This window comes from Paroedura picta, chromosome 8 (genome assembly GCF_049243985.1).
Source record: "Paroedura picta isolate Pp20150507F chromosome 8, Ppicta_v3.0, whole genome shotgun sequence".
Lineage (NCBI taxonomy): Eukaryota > Metazoa > Chordata > Lepidosauria > Squamata > Gekkonidae > Paroedura > Paroedura picta.
The window spans coordinates 40,490,793-40,515,753 of record NC_135376.1 but is presented as its reverse complement, the minus strand read 5'-3'; the positions used below and the strand labels follow the sequence as shown (position 1 = coordinate 40,515,753).

The 24,961-nt window shown below is 44.2% G+C and overlaps 1 protein-coding gene across 1 annotated transcript in view; it reads left to right on the top strand.

Moving 5' to 3' along the window:
* The window catches only part of ESPNL (espin like), a 28,238-nt gene extending 3,277 nt beyond the window's left edge, over positions 1 to 24,961 (top strand). The window contains exons 3-10 of the mRNA XM_077349256.1: positions 4,944 to 5,130; positions 8,416 to 8,598; positions 10,246 to 10,377; positions 19,335 to 19,454; positions 20,566 to 20,653; positions 21,615 to 21,727; positions 22,342 to 22,539; positions 23,285 to 24,961. Coding sequence (XP_077205371.1) covers positions 4,944 to 5,130; positions 8,416 to 8,598; positions 10,246 to 10,377; positions 19,335 to 19,454; positions 20,566 to 20,653; positions 21,615 to 21,727; positions 22,342 to 22,539; positions 23,285 to 24,859 — 2,596 coding nt within the window. The 3' untranslated portion in view covers positions 24,860 to 24,961. The remainder of the gene's footprint in view (positions 1 to 4,943; positions 5,131 to 8,415; positions 8,599 to 10,245; positions 10,378 to 19,334; positions 19,455 to 20,565; positions 20,654 to 21,614; positions 21,728 to 22,341; positions 22,540 to 23,284) is intronic.

Here is a 24,961-nt window from a genome sequence, read left to right as displayed (position 1 = left end):
GCCACTCTGCCGCCGGCTCACTTTTGGTGCTCTCCACTGGCCACCATGGCTGGGACTCCCCCTCGGCGTGGCACTGTGGGAAAGCAAATGGAGCAGGGGATCAGGCGGTGGTGACGTCCCTTGGCAAAAGACTACACCCCCCCCCCAGGGCCTCAGTAAAATTGTCAAGCGTTGACCGGTCCCCGGTGATAAAAAGTTTGGGGACCACTGCTGTAACACATAGATAAGACCATACGACCTGCCCATATAGCCTTCAATAAAAGTCAGTCAACAATAGCAGATACTCTATTTTCTTCCCAGGCATCAGCATCCTGGGTACCCCAGTGCCTAAGATGCCATGGCAAAAGCATTGTGTGAGGCAGGTGGGGGTTCCTTTGCAGTGACTTCTGCATTTTTGGTGCTAATTGGATGATGCAAATTGCTGTAAAGTATACCTGTGTGTTTTATGTTCACATATCCAGTTTTGAAGAGTTAGCTGCTTTTCTCTACCCAAAGGAGTCTCAAAGCAGCTTCCCTTCCCTCTCCCCACAACAGACACCCTGTGAGGCGGATGAGGCTGAGAGAGCCCTGATATCACTGCTCGGTCAGAACAGCTTTATCAGCGCCATGGTGAGCCCAAGGTCATCCAGCCGGCTGCATGTGGGGGAGTGCAGAATCGAACCCGCCAGATTAGAAGTCTGCACTCCTAACCACTACACCAAACTGGCTCTTTTCATGTAATTATGTACCTTGGGATCATTAGTATGCAATAATGACAGGAAAACAATCCTGTGAATAGGTCCAAAAGATTCTGAAAGCACATAGCTAAGTAGGTCAGCAGAATGGAGTTTTCCGAAGTGGTTTGTTTCTATGCCCCCACATATTACCAAGAGGCAGATTGTTTCATGTATGGTTCATAAGTTCAATGTAATCCGCCCTGAGCCTCTGGGGAGGGCGGTATATAAATATAGTAATAAATAAATAATAATAAATATTCAGATGCTCTGCATTTGCTCTTGAACAGGACCATTTTTAAAGTTCCCTCCCATCTTCCCAGGCCGCTTTGGCAGCTGATTTGCTTGCGGCCTGGGAAGTTTCTCATTGCGGGGGGGGGGGGCGGGGAGAGGGAGCCGCGGCCCGGCCTGGTGGTTGGGGACCACTGATCTAAGCCACTTTAGGTCCCTATTCAGGTGAAACATGGTATGAACAAAGTAAAGAGATAAATACAGTTCTCCCTCGGCCTTCTTAAAAACTTCTAAAAACTCCCAGAGTTTTAATGGGAGTTTTTCATTCTCTTATTTTGATGGACTGTGAATCAGGCTCACACAGGGATCTATTTCTTGTGATGCCTAATGCAAGTCTTCCTGACACTCTTTCAGCATGATGCTTATCAGTCGGATGAGTTTTCCAATATGGCCCTCTGGTAGATATTCCCCAAGGCTCATGTTTCTAATTACCAAGAGGCAGTTGCCACTCTAGTCCCTCGTGTGTTGTTACAATTCGCTCCAGGAGACCTTGGGCTCATCTTTCCTTCAGTGGTCACCAAAGATTTGTTATCTGCTAGGATCACAGCTGTTGACTGAGCTCCTTCTTGGAGGGAAACCTGAGGAGCACAAATGCTGTGGGAGGGAGGCCATGGTTTCATGCACAACTGAGGCAAATGAAGCTGTGGAAGCTTGGAACACTAAAGAGTGCATAGGAGGACGGACAGAAGGAAACAGCCTAGAGCAGGGATTTCTGTTCTTCAGTGAGCCATTTCACCAAGTGTTACCAAGGGTTTTTATATACCATAAACATAACAGGGTCTAGGAAGAACACCAGAAAGGAAGCTATCGACTAAGCAGTAAATGGGGGGGGGGGGAACCTTACACAAGAAAGGCTTTAAAATTCCCTGAAAAAATCCTAGATGATGTGGTGGGTCCCCCAAGTTTAAATCTGTTTGTGAGTTATGTTCAACCGCTGGAGTTTTTTTTTTTTTAAGCTTCCTGTTCCTTTAAATAGGTTCTATTCCCCAGTGGTGGGAGGTGTATTTTGAGTGTGTGTGTGTGTGTGTAACGGTTGGAAGCCAGGCTCTCTGGAGTAAATGTCACAATTATTACTCTGTCCGTTCATGTTACCCCTTTTTATTCTGGATGCTCTTTTTTTGTAGTTTAACAAACCAACTGTTGCTGTTGTTTTTCCTTAGTGCTTCTGTTATTTTGTTTAGAGTCTAAATCAAGATAGTATCCATTCCAGGAGTCAGTACATGCCATCCCACAGCTGGCTGAAGTTGCAACCAACTGGTGGAGATGCCAGGGGGTTTTCAAAACAAGAGACTTTCAAAGGTGGTCTCTCACTGTCTGCCTCGATGTAACATTCCTGGGCATCCCTGGTGAACTTAGTTTCTGAGATGTGACAGAGCCTGAAGCAGCTGGGGCAGGATATCAGGATGCTTCTCCAATTTTTTTAAAGGTCATGTAATTGAGAAAATGAACATACACCTTTATATGGATAAAATGAGTTTTGAAGTGAGAAAGTATCCTTTCTTTTTATATGTTCTATCCATGCATAGTGCTCCTGATTCCTTGTTAAGAGGCATTCCCTCTTGTGGTGGGAATACCTCTTCACGGATGATAGTTGCCTTCCACAATTTCTATGTGCCTGGATATAACTGGCTTTTAAAAATGTGTTTTCCTGTTAAGTTCGGGCTACCTTCTTAGTTGATCAATTGGTTTTAAATTGGTTAACTAAAAAGCTACAAGCAGCAATTTGGTGTTTCCCATTCATCTGCAAGGGAAGTCAAACTGCGGCCCTCCAGATGTCCATGGACTACAATTCCATGGTGGCAGGGGCTCATGGGAATTGTAGTCCATGGACATCTGAAGGGCCACAGTTGGACTACCCCTGATCTACTGGTTCCCGTGAGAGGTGAGATGGAAGAAGCATGGCTGCCCTCTGCTGGCACATGGAGGCAACTGACACAGTGATGCTTATGTGATTTTGTTATATGGTAGCTGCAAATTCTTTCATAAGTAGGTATTCTTGCTCTAGTATCTAAGTTTTCACTTTAATATATTGATGTGTATTAATCCAGTTAAATTTATGTATCTTTTTTTTTTAACTGTTATTCCAAGGAGCACTCTGAGTGGCATACTCCCCCACCCCAAGCCTTCATAAGAACCCAGTCAGGTTGGTTAAGCTAAAGTAGTAACGAGCCCATTTTGCCATAAAACTGGGTTTTCACAGTTTAACCATCTAGGGGTGTAAAATACAGAGGGGAGGCAGTGGGTGTTAAGCCCCCCCCTCCCCCTGGCTGTTCTAGGCAGCCATGCACCATTCCGGGCTGCCAGGGAACATCATGAAGCTGCTTAGGCTTAGGTTGTGCAGTCTTATGCTCTCCACTCTCATAGAGGAGGCTGACAACTTTGCTTTCTTTCTCTGGGATATCAAATATTTCTCTCTACTACCTTACATCCTTTTTCCCTTGGGCTATTTGGAAGTTCTGCCAAATGGCCTTACTTCCAACTGTGGATCATCAAAAGAGACAACGTACTAGTGATTTTGGGACTTGCAGCTTGAGAGAGAGAGAGAGAGAGAGAGAGAGAGAGAGAGAGAGAGGGGGGGGGGGGAATTGTGATATTTCTGCGCTTAGCTGTGTGCATGTATCGCGGGGGGGGGGGGCAGAGGCCTGTGGCATAAATGCTGGGAATTAATGTGATTTTGGTATCCTGAGGCTGTCAGTTTTAGAGAAAAGGAAATGGAAGAGATGGGAATCAACATTTTGGGGGCATCTCTGTACATTTGAACATTGGGGGGGGGGGGGGAGAGATAAAACTGGTTCCGTAATTTCAGGTCAGGCTATCTTAGAAGCCAGTCTTTTCTGTGGATTTACTGTGGATTCTGAGATACATTTGGAGATTCGTATTTGATTACCCAGTATACAGTAAGTGTGGTTGTCATTGTGTTGGTCTAAGATTAGTGAGACCGCAATTAAAATCCCTGTTTAGTTAGGAATAGGGGTGCCAGCCCTCAGATGGGACCTGGGGATCCCCCAAAATTGCAGTTCACCTTCAGACTATGAATATCAGATCCTCTAGAGAAAAGATGCTTTGCAGCATGTACTCTTATAGCACTGTACCCCACTTTCGGTCCTCTGTCATCCCCAAATCTTCAGGAGCTTCCTAATCTTCAGGATATGGGCATCCTACCCCCCCATCCCTCCGCGATGACCAGGGGCGACCTGGCAACCCTAGCCACGAAGCATATGATGTGACCTCAGGCCAGTCACCTGTGCTCAGCCTAACCTATTTGATTAGATGGTTGTAAGGAAAAGAGACCCAGGGAGGAAATATTTCCTTTCGTACACAAATGAAATATTCATTCCTCTCACAGAGTCCTCTTTCTTTGATTGAGACTGAAACTATTACTACTGAGAAAATTTTTTTTAAGCCACATGATTAATTGTTGATGGTATTTAATATTTAAATAATTTAATATGGATTAATAAACATGGGCCCACATTCTTTCTGACTTTACCACCTTAATGACAGACATGCTAGCTATTGAATCAAATGCTGTCAGTTCTGCCCCTCTAATATGCTGCAAGCAAGCTTGATGTTCATCTTTTATTTTTCAAAGTGCTACACGGGTTCATTTGTTGCCTGATTAATTCAATTATTTTTAAAGTACCAGATTGGGGATTGCATTTGGATGTTTCTTGGTGACATCACAGGAATGAGCAGACCAGAGCTATCTACAAAAGACTTCTGTTGCAGAATTGCAGAACCCTTTCCTCCCCTGACTTTGACCCTGGACAGTGGAGGAATTTGGGGATTGAAGTCACTTGCCAATCGGTCATTGTGAAAATGCTATTCCTATTTCCCCCTTCAGCTTGGCCCTATTGCTGAAATACTTTGTGTGAACAGAAGGAACAAAGAGGTCTTACCACCACTTCTGAACTCTGCGCAATTCCTTTCTTTCAACAGTTGTGTGAACAAGCAGACTCGGAGCGGGGCCACTCTGCTGTACCTTGCCTGTCAGGAGGGCCATCTTCACATCACCCAGTTCCTGGTGAAGGACTGCTCAGCTAACGTGCACCTGAGAGCACGTGATGGCATGACGGTATTGCATGCGGCTGCCAGGGGTGGCCACTATGCTGTTGTCATCTGGCTGGTAAATATTGATTGATTGGTTTGATTTATTAAACTTATTACCCGCCACTCCCGACAGTCCGGCTTGTGGTTGGTTACAACTAGATCCCAATACATAAAATCCCAATAAACCCCCATTAAAACCCATTAAAATAGACAACATCAACATAGCAGCAAAATAATATGTGGTAAAAATATGCAGCCATTTCAAGCTGCAAGCAAGGTTTCTGGTTAGTTGCAGAAGTATACTACTCTAAATCAGTGGTCCCCAACCCCCGGTCCGGGGACCGTTACTGGTCCGTGGATCAGTCGGTACCGGGCCGCGGCTCCCCCTCGTACTCCTCCCTGGCTGCCCCCTCGGGAGCTACCCTTCCACTCTGCCGCCGGCTCACCTTTAGTGCTCTCCAGTGGCCGCCATGGCTGGGGCTCCCCCTTGGCATGGCACTGTGCAGCTGCTGCTGGCAGCACCCCCCAGTGGGTGGTGGGAAGTCAGGGACACCAGCAGGAAACCAAGTGGAGCAGGGACTCAGGCGGCGGTGACATTCCTTGGCAAAAGACTACCTCCCCTGGGCCTCAGTAAAATTGTCAAGCGTTGACCGGTCCCCGGCAATAAAAAGGTTGGGGACCACTGCTCTAAATGATTCATCTCTTAATCTACAATTCGAGGGAAAGCACAAAACAGATACATATACTTTGCAAAACATATTATACATACATAGTTTATTTTTGAGGAGCACTTTCAAAAGGTTTCTGAACAAATGATCTCTTCAAAGCACAATATCTCCGCAACTATTCTGTCTGCTCCCTAAGTAGAAAAAGGCAAAACAAAAGGGGAGAAAATGTCTTTCTGTAAAATGGTACCATTGCGTATGCCCAGTCCTGGAAGATGTTTGGGGCCTGTTCTCTCATGCACACCACTAATGGAAGCTTTCACTCAGGCTGGTCAGATTTTTCTCAGCTGTGTGGTCCTGTTTCTCCAGCTTTGCTCGAAACTATGCTCCCCTTTCTCCTACTCCCACCCAATAAATCATAGCTCAAAAATCTCATAGGGAAATAACTACTGTCATTTTGTCCTGGGATTAAGCTTGACAAACTGAAGCAGATTGTTTCAGGGTATTTGGGTTCTGGTGTTAGAGCCTTTGATTTGTATGTCTAGCCTCAGCCACAGTTCTCTGCTACATGTACTGTAATATGCAATTATGTAAGAAAAAATTGCTAAGACTGCATTTCCACTGTCTTCCTATTTTCCCACTCTCTGCCCACACTTTTATCACTTTTGAGAAAGAATTGGACACTCAGCATCCAAGTCAGCGGGTCAAATGGGCTGAAAGCTCTTTGGGCTTTTTAGGATCAAGTGGTAGTTGCTTAACCGCCTACATATCTTAGTAATGCAGCTGGATAATTTTGCATGAAATTGTCTCACAGTTACTTCTGACTGGATGCATATTAGCCACTTAATTATGTGGATCATTGTAATTCTAAAGGGCAAAATTGATTTAAGGCCAATATTAGTCATTCTTCCAGAGAGCAAATGCAGGACTTCATTATCTTACCCAGTCTTCTAAAATTACAAGTTTGCAAATACATTGACAGTTCTTGATCTAAGCCACATGCCACTTTTATTCTCTGGTACAGGTGTGCTTCTTTATTCAACTCAGCGTTGTCATGACCCTGGGTTATTGACATAAATAATAGTGCAGTGTGTATGGTTTTCTGTACAGGAAAGAACCATTTATGGTTAACAGATTTGTAGGATTTTTGCTGCATTGTATATTTCTGGAATATAAAACTTATATTTCACAAATTGATATTTCACAATTCATTAAAAAAACCCCACATTTGAAAGGGGATTGGCCAAAGTGGCAGGTGAGAAATGCACAGAAACTGCATCCTTTAATCTCACTGTTTCCTGCAATGCTTCATGTTTATTTATACACAGCTCAGGTAATGCAGTCCTGTGCTGGTGTAACAATCTTTCCACAAGGGCATCTATTTTTAAAGCAAAAAGTGCCAGGCATGCCTGTGTTCCAGGTGAGTGCAAAGAAGGACTTGGTTACTGTGATAGTTCTCATTCTATTCTCTAACATGTGATTTATGTATGATGATTTCTCATTGTGAGAGACTTTGCTCTTCCTTGGCTGTACCTCACTTGTGATTGACGGGTCATATGAAGACCTATTCTCAACATTTTTCACTATTCATGGGGAGGAAACGACAATGCATATTGTCTTCTAGCTTTTCCCAATGCATGAACTAGTTGAAGACACCCAATTCCATGCCATGAAATAAATTCACCAAGTGTACATTTCAGCATATTCAAGACGTCTGGTTTTCCTTTGGACCACCACATGCTGAAATAATAATGAGAACAGAGTCATAGTGTATTTTCCAAGACTGCAGGCTAAATTTTTTGCAAACTACCATGTACTTACCACAAGTTACAATATGCAGAATCGCATCTTGGTCTTATGGCAGGTACTCCATCACTATGGGCAGAGGTGGACGGACAGAAAGAGTCTTTTGCATTAAGTCTGGACTTCTGTTGCTGAAAAGTCACACTTGTACAAATGTCAGCTGCAGCTGCCAGTGAATGAAAAGATAATCATAGCCATTTATTTATTTATTTTAGATCATTTGCAATGTTTTAAGTGTTCACATACATCATGTGCAATGTTTTAAGTGTACACATACATGAGAGCCAGCTTGGTGTAGTGGTTAGGAGTGCGGACTTCTAATCTGGCATGCCGGGTTTGATTCCCCACTCCCCCACATGCAGCCAGCTGGGTGACCTTGGGCTCGCCAGGGCACTGATAAAATTGTTCTGAGTGAGCAGTGATATCAGGGCTCTCTCAGCCTCACCCACCTCACAGGGTGTCTCTTGTGGGGAGAGGAAAGGGAAGGCAACTGTAAGCCGCTTTGAGACTCCTTCGGGTAGAGAAAAGCGGCATATAAGAACCAACTCCTCTTCTTATCTTGTAATCAGTATTCCCTCTAATAGTGTATGTGAGTGGCCACTGATTAGTGTAGGATGCCCCACTCAACAGAAGTCTGGAGCCACACAGGGCCTTGCACTGTCCATTGGCCATGTTAAGATGATCACAGTTATATTACACTGATTGTAATGTTCTTACAAACATCACTATTATTATCTCCTCTACTAAGGCAAAGCCAAAGGTCATGTAGAAAGTCTGTGGCAAAGAAAGATCTGAGCTGGAAACTTCCCAGATCACATCTCATTCTACTGCCTGTTCCTATCTCACAACCCTTACAGACAATCCTTGCAAACACTTCCTTTGTCTTTGTGTAGGCAACTTTCACTGACATCAGCCTTGGAGCCCAGGATGAGGAAGGAGCCACTGCACTCCATTTTGCTGCTAGAGAAGGCCACACGGACATTGTGGACAGACTGTTCCTTTTGGGAGCTGAAGTGGTGCTAGACTACTGGGGAGGAACCCCCCTCCATGATGCAGCAGAGAATGGGCAGCTAAAGGTAGGTTGTGATACCACGTAGGGACCTTGAGTCTAATGAAGAAACAAAGGGGTGGGCAGAGCTCAGTTAGTGACCATGGAAGACCATCCCAGTGGTCAATTTCTAGGACCATTCTGCACAATGACCAGTGTTGCTAAATGTTTGCAGTATGCAGAAATGCTATATTTAATAGTGGAATTTCGTCATTCCGCATACCTTCAATTCTAGTGGAATATTGAAGTCCCAGTAGGGGTCTATTCATTCCCCACAGGTTTCTGGTCTTGCCGGAATCGCAACAAAGGAAGCAATATTTTTCCGCATTTCTTCCCACCCCTGGCCGTCAATCAAACAGAACAGCCAATGAACTGTTGTGTTCATGCTCCTGAAAAGCCCCTTTCCCTTAAAAAAATGTTTTTTAAAAACCTGAAAACACCAGTAAAAATGAGTATTTGTTCATTCGATCTCTCAAGACCTTTTTCGCTGGCGTAAGAACTGGCGCTTAACCGTTTACATGTTCTTCAAGTAAACCCCCCCCCCCATCGGTGCAATTTCTGGCTGAAATTACGGGCAATGTCGAACAGGGGGCTGTATTGCAGAAGGGAGGCTTGTTTTACTGTTAAGCCCTTCTGAATTGCTTGTGGAGGGACTTCAGCCAGAGAAGCCTCTCTTATTCATTGCTTTCACCGGTTTAATGGGGAAACCTTGCATCTCTGGAAGCTCGAGGGCGAAACCTAGGGAGGGACATTCTTTCTACCGCTACTTTGAGAATGCACATGTCTTTCGGTTGTGCTCAGAAATGTAGCGTTTTTTTCAGGGGGAATCCACTTTTCTGGATTTCCCCCTAAGCACTATACAATTCCGATTGTTGCTGGAGTTTGGTGGGAGTTTTGCGGTTTTTTACGACGTCATGCCCAACGTTAAATTAATAGTGTTTACAAAATGTAAGACTTTGCCTACATTTAAGTTGTGCGGAATGGACCCTAGAGTTGGCCAAACCTAGTAGTTTGAATAATCTGCTCCTGTGTTTTGTGTTCATATCAAATGGAATAACCATACCTGAGGTTACAAGTTAGAAAGTGATTTTAAGAGGGGCAGAGTAGACATATGTCCATACATATGCTACTGTCTATATAAAATGCTGTCCACCACACCATTCCATTATCGTAATATTTAGTATACAACAAGCAAGCTTTCTCTTTTGAAAATCCAGACATGTAACATGTTTCTTAAATCCATAACATGCTGGCGGGGGGGGGGGCAGTTGAGATAATCTCTGGATGGTCATCTATTACCCCACCTTCTGAACTGTGGCAGGTTTCTGCTGAGAATCTTATGTGTTCTGTGGTCAGACACCAAAGATGTTTCCCTGGTGCCACCTCTGCTACCTTTCAGGTAGCAAGTGAATTCTTACTGGTCTATAGATGCAGCAGAATGGGGCAGTAGAATCGAGGCGGTAAAATGCTCCTGTACCATTTCTGCTTGGAAGTGGGGAGATTCATTTTTTTAATGTTTCCTTATATAAAAATTCCCAGCAAATAAATAATTACTACCTCAAAGGATCTAGCCTGGCTTTTTGTATGCTGTGATAATTTTTTCTCTTACAGGGAATTATTAATGGAGAGGAACTGATACTGATAACTACTCCAAAATGGCCTGTTTTATTTTCAGTGCTGCCAAATGTTAATCTCCCACCAAGTAGATCCTGACGTACGTGATGGGGACGGTTACACTGCACGAGACCTGGCAGAATACAATGGACACCGACAATGCACACGTTATCTGCAAGAGGTGGAGAAGATGGTAATTGAAACATTGTTATATAGATATCTTGTAGGATCCTGAAAATGCAGATCAGGCTTCTGCTTTTTAAGCTATCTGCATATAAGACAAGATAAGAGTATCATATCATGAGGCATGTTGTTTTCCTTTTGAAAATGCAGTTTTAGCAAGAAGCATATTTAAAACAAGGTAACAAAGGTTTATAACCTGTGAGCCACAGGTGAATATGGGATCTCCAACCCCCTTTCCTCCCTCCTAGAGCCCTTTACAACCCAAGGAAAGAGCAAAGTTTGAGTCCAGTGGCACCTTTGAACCCAGCAAAGTTTAATTTTGGACATAAGCTTTATTCCTGTGATCAATGGAACTGTACGGACTATTAGCCATATTATTTATTATTTATTGTTTATTTAATTACTCAAGGTGGATTACAAAATGTGAGATAGTACACTCAACAAAATGGGCATTAAAAATGGATTAGGATAATCAAAGCCTGGAACTAACCTGAGAGAACTGAAACATGGCATAAGTATCAACATGACACACGAAGCATCAGGATCCTACTTGCAGTAAACTATACACAGCAGTATAGACGGCAGTTTCTAATCATTCATCCAAGCAAATCTGTGAACCATTTTGTACAGTGTAGCCCTATTGCCTGTGTGGACAAGACCTCTTGAATAATTCAATTTTGCATAAATTGTGGAAAGCCAGGAAACTGTGGGAAGCCAAATCTCCTTGGGCGGGGCATTCCACAAGGCGGGAGCCCACAGAGGGAGCACATCTACAGGCAAGTTGTATTGATCAGGTAGCTTCCGTAGGGAGGGAGGATGAGGCAAAATGGCTCTTTTCACCTTCGTACTGCAGCCCCCTGACTCAGAACGCTGTTGTCTGCACAGGTCTCTCATCTCTGGGAAGAAACTTTCTCATGGAGGGGAGAGCAGGAAAGAGTGGAGCAGAAGGCGAGGGGAGGTACGCAGGCAATGGCAGCGAAAGCGAGAGCAGCAGGCCTGACAGTGAGGGGAGGCACGCAGGTGATGGAGATCAGGCATTTCTCTCACCTGTCGCTATTATGGGTGGAATCCCATTCCTCCTGAACTTGCATTCCAGATGGTGGGCCTGGCCCTGGAAGATGGGCAGCAAAGTGAGGGGCCTCAGTGCCAGGCCTCGCCAGCTGCCACTGCCCCCAATCTGCCTCTCTCCGTGCCAGCCTCTGCCCAAGGCCAAGCGCCCTGGTGTCCTTCTCTGGCCTTTGGGCCGAGATAAAGGAGCCTGCCACGGGGGCAGGAGTGGCCCCTGGGTCAGCGGCCGCCAGTGAGATTTAGATTATCACAGATTATGTGTTTCCACAGAATTATGTGTTTCCGCATCATCTGATTCTCACAATTTTTTTACATAATACACCTTATAAAACTAAGTCCCAGCTTACTGGCATAAGGACTACCTTTTTTCCCCCCTGTCTCTGCCTTATAAGGGACCTTTGTGTCATTATCACTAAAAGCTGGTTCAAATTACATTACCAAAAGGAGAAAACCATCATTGCTTGTTTTTCTGTTGCAACTCAAAATCTGACCAATACTTTGAACTTCTAACCCAACGGTGTATGCCTTATGTGCCTTTCATGTTATATCTTTACAAACTGCATTCCATCAGGCTTTTCCATCATGAGCTGCAATATCTCCCCCACCTCTTTTTTTTGTTAATGAACATTCTGGCTGAAGAAGTGTTCTGTGGAATTCAAAATCTTGCCCATTACTTTGTAACATTTTAGCTGGTCCTATTAAAAGGCATGATACTGCTGTAGACCTAGGCCACCACCAATTGAAGGCAATCAATAGTTTGTATAAAAGCAACTGTAAAGGATCATTTTCCTGCACACACACACACAGAGAAAAAGTGTATCTTAAGTATGGGTTTATATTAAAAAGGTGGGCATGCTTGCTATAGGATGAGAATCACGCTAAGTAGGCAGGAGATGATATTTGTGGGGGTTCCTCTCTGGTGTTGCTTGCTTAACAGTGTCTGGCAGCAGCAGAAAGACTCATATCGATATCATATCATTAGACACATCAGTCGATGAGTGACTCTTGACTTGAGCCCTTCCCGTTTGAGTCCTTCCCTTAGATCTGGTTGACCTATATCCATTCTCACCTAGAGAAATAGGGCTTGCTGCATTTCCACAATCTTCAGCAGCCTCTCAAAGCTGGGACAAGGGCATGGCTTCCTGCTGTAGCACTGAAGGAATCGGATCTGGGTCCCTCCTGCCTTTACAGCTATTTTTGGTTTGCTGTCAGTAGAGTGGAAACTTTCCCCCTAAGTCCCTGGCCGAGGGTGACAGGGCAAGCAAGTTGCAGAACCTTTTGACTGTCTCTGCCTCAGTTAGGACATGGATACTAGAAGGCAATTAGCGGGCGACTGATGGTGTGATAAGAAAGGTCCAGAGGAGTTCATAGGGCACTCTTGGAGGAGAGTCTTCAGCTAGATTCCCAACTGTTTCTATGGCTGATGTTCTTTAGCCAACACAGGGCAGGCAGGAGCGGAATGGGGCACTGGAGTGGCTCTGCCGTGAACCTGAGAAGCTGGCACTGAAATCCTAAGCAAGTGCTCGGGTTTCACTGAACAAAGCCTAGTAAATCCTTGCCGTAGCCTGAGATTTGGAACAGGGCCTTCTGAAACCAGAGCTTTCTGTCACCACTCAGTTTCCCATTAAAATATTAATGGCGACCAAAAAAAACAATCTTTCCGGAACACTACTTGATATTGACTAAAGAAGACAGCACTGCTCAAGTGTGGGACTGGAGCTCTCTCTGCGCTACTCTGCAGGCACATGTGCAAAGCGGAGTTCGTTTTTCTCCTACAAAGAGGAATAGTAACCCATGATTTAATATGTTCTCAGTTTGTGGGGAGGGAAGTTGTTCCAGGTGGCCTGCACTTGGACACTGCAGGAGCTGCTTTATTATTATTATTATTATTATTATTATTATTATTATTATTATTATTATTATTATTATTATTATTATTATTTCGATTTTAATCAAGGTGTTGCTAATGGGGCACAATTCAAAGGACTAGCTTTTACTTCACACTCCTAACAATATTGGTGGAGTATCTGAAAGATCGTTTCTTCCTGTCTCCACCTGCCTGTCCATCCATTGAAGTATCCATCAGAGTTCCTTCTTTGGGTGTTCCTGCCTTCAGAAGTGGTACAGGAGAGGATCAGAAATAGGGCCTTTTCAGTTGCAAAAGGCAGGGTCTGGGGTACAAAAAAGATTAGAAGACCTTGCAGGGGGCAGCAAGAAGGCAACTAGATAGGATAGTGAGGCCAGCACCTTCTCTCCTGTTAAGAGACCCGTTCCTTGTCTGTCTACATTTTGCTACTCGTAGGGCAATTTCTACTTTTTCTCAGAACTGTCATACTTAGCCTTATCTTCTCTCTCTCAGCTAGAGATGTAGGTAGGAATATCTCTGTCTCTCCTTTTTCCTATCAAGTGTATCCCTAAACAAACCATCTACTCTTTAGTCAGGTTATGCACTGTTGTTATGTTAATTCCTCTGCCATCAGTGCTGTGACTCTGGAACACCCTTTCTCATGAGGCTTGCCTTCACTGTTGATGATCAGCCGTCTTTTAAAGTAGCGGTCCCCAATCTTCTTGTAGTCGGGGACCGCCTCCGAGGGAGGGAGAGAGCCGGCGGCCCGGCCACAGCAGCTGCACGTAAACATGCACGTGCAGTTGCCGCGCATGCATGTTTTTGCCACTAGGTGGCGCTAACACGTGTGCGTTTTCGCCAGCAGGGGGCACAAACACGAATGCACGGCGGCTCTGCGCGTGCGCGTTTACGTCGCTGGCATGCCAGCGGCCACGCCTGCCTCTTCCCCCCCTCTCGCTGCAGGGGGGGGAAGGCAGGCGCGGCTGCTGGCGGCCCGGTACCATGGCCTTAGTGGCCCGGTACCGGGCCGCTGACCGGGGGTTGAAGACCCCTGTTTTAAAGTTTGTTTAGTGATTATCAGTGACTTCTGTTTGTGGTGACTAAAGGGAATTGGGAGAGGAAATGTGTCTCCCCTACCTTGATGGAGTACAACTAACAACTTTGGGGGTGACTTTTGATGCCTGCCTTGCAATGGAAGAATAAGTCACACAAGTAGCTCACCAGATGTTCCACTGTCTGTGCCAGGTGAAGCTATTAACAACCTACCTGGCCCCTGAAGATCCAGCTACAGTGATCCATGCAATGGTCACCTTCAGACTGGATTACTGTAACTCACTCTATGTGGCCCTGACCCAGAAATTAGAACTGGTACAAAATGCTGTTGCTTATTTGACTTTCCTTCCAGGCTTGCAGGAATACTGAGTACAGCCTGAGAAAGAAGAAAGCATTTGTTTTCTATGTGTCACTAAATCAAAGGGAAACCACTAGGGTAGAAATGGTCAGACTTCAGCTTATGATCTGTGCATCTGTGGGGAGTTTCAGCTTAACAGGTTTCATTAGGAATGATTCATTTCTTGTTTCCAACCTCAACTAGGGACTGATCTTTTCTTTGTTACGGCTCAACTCAACTGGACAAGACTGGGATCAGATCTCTGGATAACACAGCAACGTGTGTGGGGAAGAATATTTGGATGGTGGCTAACAATGCTAGTGGAGGGAGTTGTCTCCCCACATCCTACACTATTTTCAGGAATGTAAATTGGCCTTCCTAGTTTGATAATAGCTCTTGAGGTGGGGAAGGGAATCCCTTACTAGGGCTTATGGCAGTTTGGGGGGGAGTTAACCTTTCCTCCCTCAGCATTGTGTGGCCCCAGTCTAGCCAGTAAGAAGGGCCCTTTGCCTGTGCCTTCACAAGGGCAACTGCTGCAGAGGAAATAACCTCTGGCTAATGGCTGGGGCCTGGCAGATCTCATGTTCTCAAGAAGTTCTGAGACCATAATTCACATAGCTTAAGATATAAGGGCGTAGAACTACAACAGATGTGATTCCTGCTGGTCATCTAGGAAATAAGAGTGGTAAAATTGGCATGTGTTTCTTATGGCAGTGACTGAGGAGACACACACACACACACACACACACACACACAATGTATGTGCTAGATCAGTATCTGGCCTTTCCAGAGTGGCAAAGACTTGAATCAACAGCAAGTTTTTCAGTGCACTTCTGTAGCTGCATTTTAAGACAGGATTACAGGCATATAAGGAGGGAACCGTCAGCTAAAAGTGCTTTATGAAAGTCTGAGCATCAAATGAAGGCAGCTAAAAATAAGTCAATGTTTAGTGACTGACTCATTGCTGTGGACACACCAGAGCTCGTTTTTGGGAAGTGCAGTTGGTCTGGCTTGGTGTAGTGGTTAAGAGTGGCAGTCTCTAATCTGGAAAGCTGGGTTTGATTCCCCGTTCCTCCATATGCAACCAGCTGGGTGGCCTTGGGCTCATCACAGTCCTGTTAGAGATGTTCTCACAGATCAGTTCTCTCAGAGCTCTCTCTTTTTGACCTGATTCATAGAAAATCTGTTGTGGGGGAAAGGAAGGGAAGGCAATTGTATGCTGCTTTTTGACTCCTTTGGTAGTGAAAAACGGGGTATAAAAACCAACTTCTTGCTAGTTGGGGTTAAACTGGTAGGTGATGGGGAAGGAGCTCATTAATATTTTAGCTGTTTCATTTTAATGTTACATGACATTTTGAATTTTTGACTTGACCTATTGTCATTCACCCCAAGAGTTTGGGACTGGCTTGTGCTTTCAATAAAATAAATATATGCTTAGGAAATGAAGAAGCTTCTCCTGAAATAATACTTGAAAATTTAATTCCTTTGAAAATTCTTCATAGGCAAGTGGCAGTGAATACCTCCCTGACCTCTACTAATTGCTGAGTTCATTTGTCTCATGACTCACTGTTTTATTCTAACCTCTTTAGTTGAATTACACTTTTGTAAGCTATCCCTGCCAATCCATTATATTCATGTATAATGTATGGAACCTACTCTGATGAAAGAAGTTGTCCATGTATGTAAACCTTCACTGAGGAATCTGGGAGAGGGGAGGAGGCAGCTCTGTCTCAGGTGCCTGGGAAGACAGAAGGAGGTTCACACAGCTCCTGAGACTCATCCTGCTGGTCTATAGCACTATGCTGGGCAAGAAGCTGGAGCCTTGTGTGAACTGACCCTAAAAGGAACCTTATTGTTTGGTCTCTGCTAAATCTAGCTGAACAGTCTCTCTTTTGGTACAGAACTCATAGATTTTAAGAAAGGTGCTGAAAAAGAAGAAAGGCAAGGGCAGTTTGGGCAGCAGAGGAGGATGTATCTTACTTTCTATAGCTAAAAAAAGCTCCAGCCCCTTTGCATTGCCCTGCCATCTGATGCCCATCCTTCAAATATTAATGCAATGCTAATTGTGACTCCTTGACCTCCACCCTTTCTCCTGCTGCCATTTACCACACAATGCAGTCTCTGGCTGCCTCTCGACAGAAGGACTGAAGTCTCCCGTTTCTGCTCCTTTCAAGACTGGTTATTATTCATTGGTTTGTTAAATTCTGACCTTCTTAAGGACCAGATCCAATCAGAGCACTATCCATCTTCTGTATTGTGTTCTATATGGACTTGCAAGACACAGGGATGGCATGACTGGTATGTATCTTTTAAAACAATTCCATAATTTGTGTGGTCATTTATGCTCATCAAGGCTGAAGCTCACAAAACATGTAACATCAGGGCATATGGAGCCCTCTGCTGGTGGGGATGGGGCTACCATCATTTTGTGAGCTCACTCTCTACCAGTAGATAGATGTTGTAGTGTCTTGAATTCTAATTGTTTTAGAATGATTACTTTGGGTTTCATTCTGTGGCCTACAACTTGTCTCACTGAATTATAATATTTCAAAATTGGAATCTGTATTTCTACTGCTTGAACTGAGAGCCCAATCTTACCAGAGCTCAGAAGCCACATCTCGTTGGCCCTGAGTAGTATTTGTATGGGAGACCACCAAGAAAGTCCAAGGTTGCTATGCAGAGGCATGCAAAGGCAAGGAACCCCTGAACTTCTCTTGCCTTGAAACCCTTTGGGATTACCATAAATATGCCGCAATTTGACAGCACTTTATACACACCTACATCTTGGGCTGGATAGATTGCAGTTTGTTAGTGGGAAGAGAGTTACAGGCATGTTGTCAATTATTTGAGGTTATTTTGTTTCAGATGCATTGTTGTAGTAAGGAATGTAAAAAGAAAATGTTCAGTGTGGTCTTTCCTTTTAATGAGAGTGGGTAGTTTGGGATTGGTAAACTGCTAGTTAATATTTATTTTCATATTTCATAAAAAAAAGACACCTCTATAGATGTTCTGGTGATAAAGACACATATTTCAATTACATGGTTAAAAGGTAGAGGATTAATCAAACATTCTATAATGGGGTGATCATCCCTCAGTGCTCTATGGCACTGGCTGCCCACACATAACCCTCCACCCCACCCCACCCCACCCCACCCCTGCACAGTCACGGGCCAGAATACCAAGACATCAGAGACAGAGGGAACACCTACACAAGGCTTCTCTCAATGCCATGTTTAGATGACCACCACCTTCTCAGTCAGATTCTGTCTGTGCTTAGGGATGAGAATATGTTCTGCATGCACCAGAATTCTGATAGCAGCAAATAGTACCAAATGCACTCACCCACAGAATATGACCCTAGCATCAGCAGAATGAAGGATAGTGCTCCAGGAGCACACCAGAGCTAAAGCATACATTTGAACTATAAAATGGATCAACGTTATTTTTCATCAAGTACTATTAAATGTGAAGTTAAATGTTTTATGAGTTTGTATGATACTGCCATTCTTTCTGATATTATTTCTTTTGTGAATCAAGCGCGACTGCAGTTTCTCTCATTGACCGTTTACGCACTGGGAACTTCACTGCCCCAACTTCCATGCAGGAACACAAATTGGGGGCAGATGAGGTGCACCAAGCCAAATGCGCACTCATGTGGGTGCAGGAAGAGGTGAGGCAACCTGCCATGACTAAAACTCCAACCTGCAGCCCAGCATGAAACCTCCAATGCATAAATGGTCATTGATAAAGCTACACGTAGCGTAAGGTGTGTTCCAGTGTTTTTCTCACAACTATATGTGCTTACTGAGGGAGCTGGCAGGGTGAACTGCTATGTTATCTTCTCCACTATGTTAAGCTCTGAAGATCAAGGGGGGACAGGGACCCAAGATGGCAATGGAAATGTGCAAGAAGTCATTAGCAGTCAGACCCCTCCTCTCATTGAGGGGTAGTTTATAGATAGCAAATCATAAACAATCCTTCCTTCAATATCATTTCAAATATTAAATGCAATACACTGGATGGCTGAAAATGACACCGAAATAGATTTGGTCTTAAAGGTGCAACTGGACTCTGATTTTATTGTGCTGCTTCAGACCAACATGGCTACTCATTTGAATCTATCCCACTGAAATAGATGTCAGCCAGATTGTGCAAATATACTGTCTGGCCCAACAGGATACAGAAACAGATGCCAATCAGAGACATCTGGATATATAGTTTAGAACAGGGGTAGTCAAACTGCGGCCCTCCAGATGTCCATGGACTACAATTCCCAGGAGCCCTTGCCAGCATTCGCCAGCGAATGCTGGCAAGGGCTCCTGGGAATTGTAGTCCATGGACATCTGGAGGGCCGCAGTTTGACTACCCCTGGTTTAGAATGTGTGAAAAGGAATGGCTGACCTGTTAATGACATCCTCTGCACTCCATGGAGATGCATCATTTAGAACAACAGGTCTCCCAAGAGTTTGGTAACAATTTAAGCAGTTTCCAGTCTCATCTACCCTTCACTCATCTATCCAAATTAGGCAGCACTTAACACTTTTCTCAAACATGATAACTTTCTTGTCATGTAATTCAAGGGTCATCAAGAACCATTAGCACCTATAGTTCAATGTCCGGTAATCCCATTACACTTCTCCAGGATCATTCTCCATCTACATAGGTTGGCCAGCAGTGTGATTCCAACAGCAAAGGAACCAAAACCGAGGACTTCAAACTAGAATTTAGAAAAGACTCTTCACAGATACTGAGTGATGATGCCACAAGTATGGAGAATGGCCAGGTAATGGTTACACTCAGTTTTTTTGTGGGGGGAGGTGGTCCCATCACGTTATACCATGAATTTCTCAGTAAACCTGTTCAACAGCCAAACTTAGCCTATTCAACACCCATCATAAGGCTGTGAACTGATAAGACATTTTCAGATTACATTGAGAAATTCAAACTGGTGCCAAACAAATTTGCAGCTGCCTGTTGGTCAGGAGTTGACTCCCAGCTGATTGGAAGATCAGGTAGGAGTCAAGTTAGGAAAACAGCCACACAATGACATTGCAAAAGGGAGAAATAGCCACATTGCAAAAGGGAGAAGAAATATAACTCATTGTCTCTTCCCTCTCTGAGCAGGATAGTGGCGATTCTTTTGCTCTCCCCACTGCAAAAGGAAGAGAACTAAGAGCTTGTTTCTTACCTTTTCAACTGGGTTTCTGATTCACCATCACCACTAAATTTGCTGGATCTCAGCAGACATGGCCACAAACGTTTCTAGGAAGGGAGATCAGAAGCATCCAATTTGCAATTGATTATCTGGGAGTTGGTTCCTAATTCTCCAAACCTTTGCTGGGCACAAAGCACAATTTGGACATTGGAGGTCAACCCTCAGCTGACCACTCATCCTGTGAATACAAACAGGTTGTGATCAGCCGACGAGCCTGTTGATTAATTGGCTGCCTGATCATCACTAGTGAATGGCGAGGAAACCAAACTGGTTGGTATTCAAGTATCCCCATACTCAGGTGTCATGAGATCATCTTTTGGCTTAAACAGTGACGGACTTCTCCTTATTGCCCATGTTGCTTGACTACTGCAGATAGAAAATGCAGGAATTTGCCTCCCATCTAAATGAATGCTGGTGGCACAGCAGGAAGCAGAGAGCAGCAGTGCCATCCTAAAAGTTACACCCTTGTAAGTCCACTGAAGATACGTCTGCTTAGGGTGGCATTATGGGTGTCTTCCATTTCAGAGTAGCCCCCTAATTACTACAGATACTGAAGCTGCTGTGTGGCTCTATGATTTAACATCAAATAGAAAATAAGGGAATGTTTTAACATAAAATAATTGCTTTCAATTTTCAAAGATGAAACTTCTAAATGTCTTTTATGCATTTTTGGACCCAGCAGCCAATGAGACAATTTCAGACTAATGCCAATCATACATCAAAGATGCAGAAAAAAGAAATGAGCAACACTTTCCAAAAAGCAACCGGTGAGTTAATCTTCCCAAGAAAACTAGAATGCAAAGACAACAAGTTCTGAGTACACATAGAAGACAAAATAGAGAGGATCTAACAGGGAGGTGGTCCAATTAGATGGTGCAGGGAAAACTTTTACTGCTCATGCTTGTTATGATATTCAGAACACGTTATATAAATTCACCCTGCATGCCACCTTATACTCAACATAACAACCTCAGTTCCCACCTACATCCTTCTAGCCTAATCACAAGGCTTGTATAAGCCACTTTCTCTGAGGCCAGAGGCTGAGTGTCTATTGGAGGTTCCCCTTCTCTCTATTTTCTCTAGCAATTTGCTTAGCTAAAAAATTAGATACGTGTTTAATCTTGCAGAGGGTGTCTATATTTGGCATCACATTATGTTTCTAAGGTTACAGTTCTACTAACACGGGTATCCAAAGCACTTACAGCCTTTTAAGTCCATTGAAGTCAATTGGCATACATATGTAAAGGGCTTTCATGGCAAATGAGTGGCACAGGTGGTTTGCCATTGCCTTCCACTGCAGAGTCTTCATTGGTGGTCCCCCCACCCAAGTACCAACTCTGCTTAATTTCTGAGATGAGAAATTGGGCTATACCATTCCATTCCACATCGTCAGTTGGCTTTAAAAAGTATGGTTATAAGTGATGTCTTGAAACACGCTGCAAATTTCAGGTTTCATTCATTCATTTTGATATATAAAATATGTCTTGGTTTGAACGATTAATAGTGAGGATGTCTACATTTTCCCCATTGAATAATCAAAGAGAGAAGGTTAACCTGTAGGACAGAAATGTTTAAGATTACCCATGAAAGGCACTAGCATTTCTTCAGGCTTCAGCATAGAACTTTCGGTTAGTATTGTAAGCCATGCTGAGTCTCGATTCAAGACAAAAGCAGTTCAAAATGCATTTTAAATGAACAAATATGTGTATATTTGTCCTTTTGTTCCAGCTCCCAAGACCTCCAGCTCACTGAAAGCCCATGAATCCAACAAATCAGTAGCAGAATTAAAGATCAACAAATCTCTTCAGAAGGCCAGGATCACAGCATTGTTTTCAAACTCTGTAGGTTGAATAGTGATAATAACCAGTGTTTTTCCCTCATCATTCTCTTGCCTTGTCCATGATCGTCCTGGGATAATGAGTGGCTGTGGAGGAGGGACCTGAGCAAGCAGCAGCCTCACAGAATGAGGCAAATATCTGCTGAGAGAAGTGTGGGATTCTAGAGCGCAGTAACTTTAAAACAGATTCCAAAAGGAGGGCAAAAATAAATCTTGGGGAAAAAGTCTTGCAACCGGGAACCAGGAAGTCTTTGAACTGGCACCCAGCCAATCAGGGACAGACTGCTTATCTACCTCAGCGGGGAGGACGTTAATTCAGCAAAATGCATATCTACACTTTAATACTGGGAGCCCTCAAAGTGACTTGGTCAATTATAGCAAGTTATATCTGCTCCTGGGTATCATGGAGGAAAGGTAGGGTCACCACAAATCAATCATGCATGTTGCAGAGGGAAAATTTAAAGTGCCCAGAATCAAAATGGAAATCAAATACCGTGCAAATGGGAGGGATTTATTCGATCTGGGGTAGGATAAAAAGCCCCGTTCAGACTCAACCCTGGTGTGCCTTTCTTAAGCTGATATAAAGGCTACCTACAAATACAACTGCTTTCTATGCAGGGTGAAAAGAGAGTGCAAACCGAAGCCACCGTACCAAGTACTCTCCTTGTAACACTGGAGGAGCTGGGAGCCTCAGATATCGATGCCCTTGTGCCTACCCATGATGAAAGAGGATGCTCCATCCCAGAGTGGAAACGGCAGGTGATGGTGAGGAAACTGCAGGCTGAGCTGGCATCTGAAGAAGGAACGAGCAGAAAGGTATTATACTGAGCTAACAAAAATAAAAGGTGTCACTGCTCTGTTTTCTTACACTGTTTGACTTCCTAAAAGCTATTTGTTGGATTTTCTACATTTATTAAAATTCCAGTGCTTCCATTCTGATTATTTCACTCCATGCACCAGTATAATGGAAAACCCTTTTCATGTCTTGTTCTGTTACCTGGAGTAGATAGATGGATTTGCAGAGGGCTGGCCAGTATCAAGATATCAGCCCAGCTATGGGTGGCGCCTAGCAGGTAGAACCCACAAGAAATGAACTAGCTATTCCAATCTTGACTGCAGTTTGAATTTCAGAAACAGACCTGTGTTTTGCTGGAAAAAGTGAAGCAAGCCAAGCTTCAAGAATATCAAGTCATGTATACAAAGGAGAAGTTGCTGGGCCACAGTGACTGGGTGTGTGTGTGAACTCTGCTGTGTCTGTGCTTGTGTGGAAATGTTATGGAGGGAAAGGAGGAGGGGCAGAGGAGGCAGAAAAGGCAGCAGCAAGCTGCATGGGGACTTTCCCACCTGCTCCCAGGCATAGTGCTGCTTCCATGTCACCGGTGTAGAATTCAGCCCTGGTTGCCACTGTAAAAAGGTGGTTTCTAATTCTGTATTTACTAGACTCTGTGATTCAGGCGACTACTTCTTTGGCTACTGATCTGGGGGGCATTAGGGAAAGGGAGATGGATTTGGCTTGTAACAATTCTGTGTTGCAACTTCCTTGCTTTCTTCCCTTTTCCAGAACAAGGACAGCTGTGCTCAGGAGCAAGATGCCTGGCAGTATTCCCAAGCACACAATGCCATCTTGGGTCCCTACGGGGAGCTGCTCACTGAGGATGACCTACTGTATTTAGAAAAGCAGATTGAGAAACTGCAGATGAGGAAGAGGTGCCAGGAGTACGAGAGTGAGCTAGGACGCCTGACGGAAGAACTGCAGACAGTACTCCCGACTCCCATTGTCAATATCACAGTCAACAGTCAGATTCTGCAGCAAGGATCTGAGGAGGACTGCCAGGAGCTCCCTGCCTGGTGCAGCCACATGTCTGGAGTTGTCAAAAGCATGTCCCTGTTGCTCAACAACCTCAATGGGATGAAAAACGAAGAGAATGAGAGACTAACTTCAAAAGCACTGCCTAAATCGAGAAAGACTGACATTATCACTGGAGAGTCTGCCAAACGAGAGATCCTGGAGTGTGGTGTCTCTGTCAAAAATCTGAGAGGCAGTTTTGAAAAACGAGCCCTCTTGGGACAGCACAAACCCTTCGAGCTCCAGGGATTGAAAGTCATGCCCTGGGAACATGGGACAGGGAAAGAGAGAAGCCCACAAATGTTATCATATATTTGTGAGGGCAAGAAGAAATGTCTTTGTGAGGACCATGAATTTGGAGACATGGAGAATACCAGTGATTCTGGCATCAGCTGTGAGGAAGCCACTTCTGATGTGATCAGGTCTCCTGTCTCCATAGCAGAGTCTAGCATGCTTCGAAAGGAACGTATTGTGCTCCTTTTTTTAAGCCACTGGAAAAAATCTGCCTACATTCCTTCCATGAAGCTCATGGCTTGGAAGACTGTAAAACCCTCAAATTCTGCAAAGGTGGGTCTGGTAGACCTTATGGCAGAAGTTAAGAAGCAGCAAGCTCCTATTCAGAAGCCCTTGGTGGAAATGAGCAAACTTGGCCACTTAGTTCGGCAGAGATATGCAATCCAAAATTTAATTGACCACTGGAAGGACATAATTTCTCTTGTGCCATCTCGGCAGATCAGGCACCTCAGTCACCAGCACACTGTCTACTCCCCTGAACAGTTTCTCCCATATGTGAATGGTAAGCCTGTTGAATACAATAGCTTAACTCTTGACCTGTTTATGCTGGGCTATTTCCACATCCTAGAGCTGGACCTCTCCCCAGAAGAACGGAAGAGAAGGCATCTCCTTTGCTTTGAAGTCTTTGACCACTTAGGTAGACATCGATGGGAAACAGTGCGTGCCTTTCACAAAGCAGTGATGGATGAGATAGCTGCAGGCAAAAGAGACTGGAAAGATAGTTTTGAGGACATAAAGACAAGGTTTTTTGGTAACCCAGTCAATAACATGGAACTTAAAGCATCATCTGTTGAAACAAATCGGAAATTTGCAACCGGTGACAGGGTACAGAGTATTGCTCTTGAGCAGGGAGATGATGTCCCACGGAAATGCTTTGAGCTAGGAAGCTTCAGTAATGATGAAATCTGCAAGTACATTGAAAGGAGCTTTGCCTTCTGGAAAGAAAAAGAAGCAGAGATGTTCAGTGTTGAGGGTTCAGGTCATAGTTTACATTAGCAGTCTTTATTTATGAACTAGATTTCAAGCCCATTTTAAATTTAAATAAAATGGGCACTAGATGGGCTGGGGGGGAGAGCCCGTCCCCCGCAGAAGCCGGAG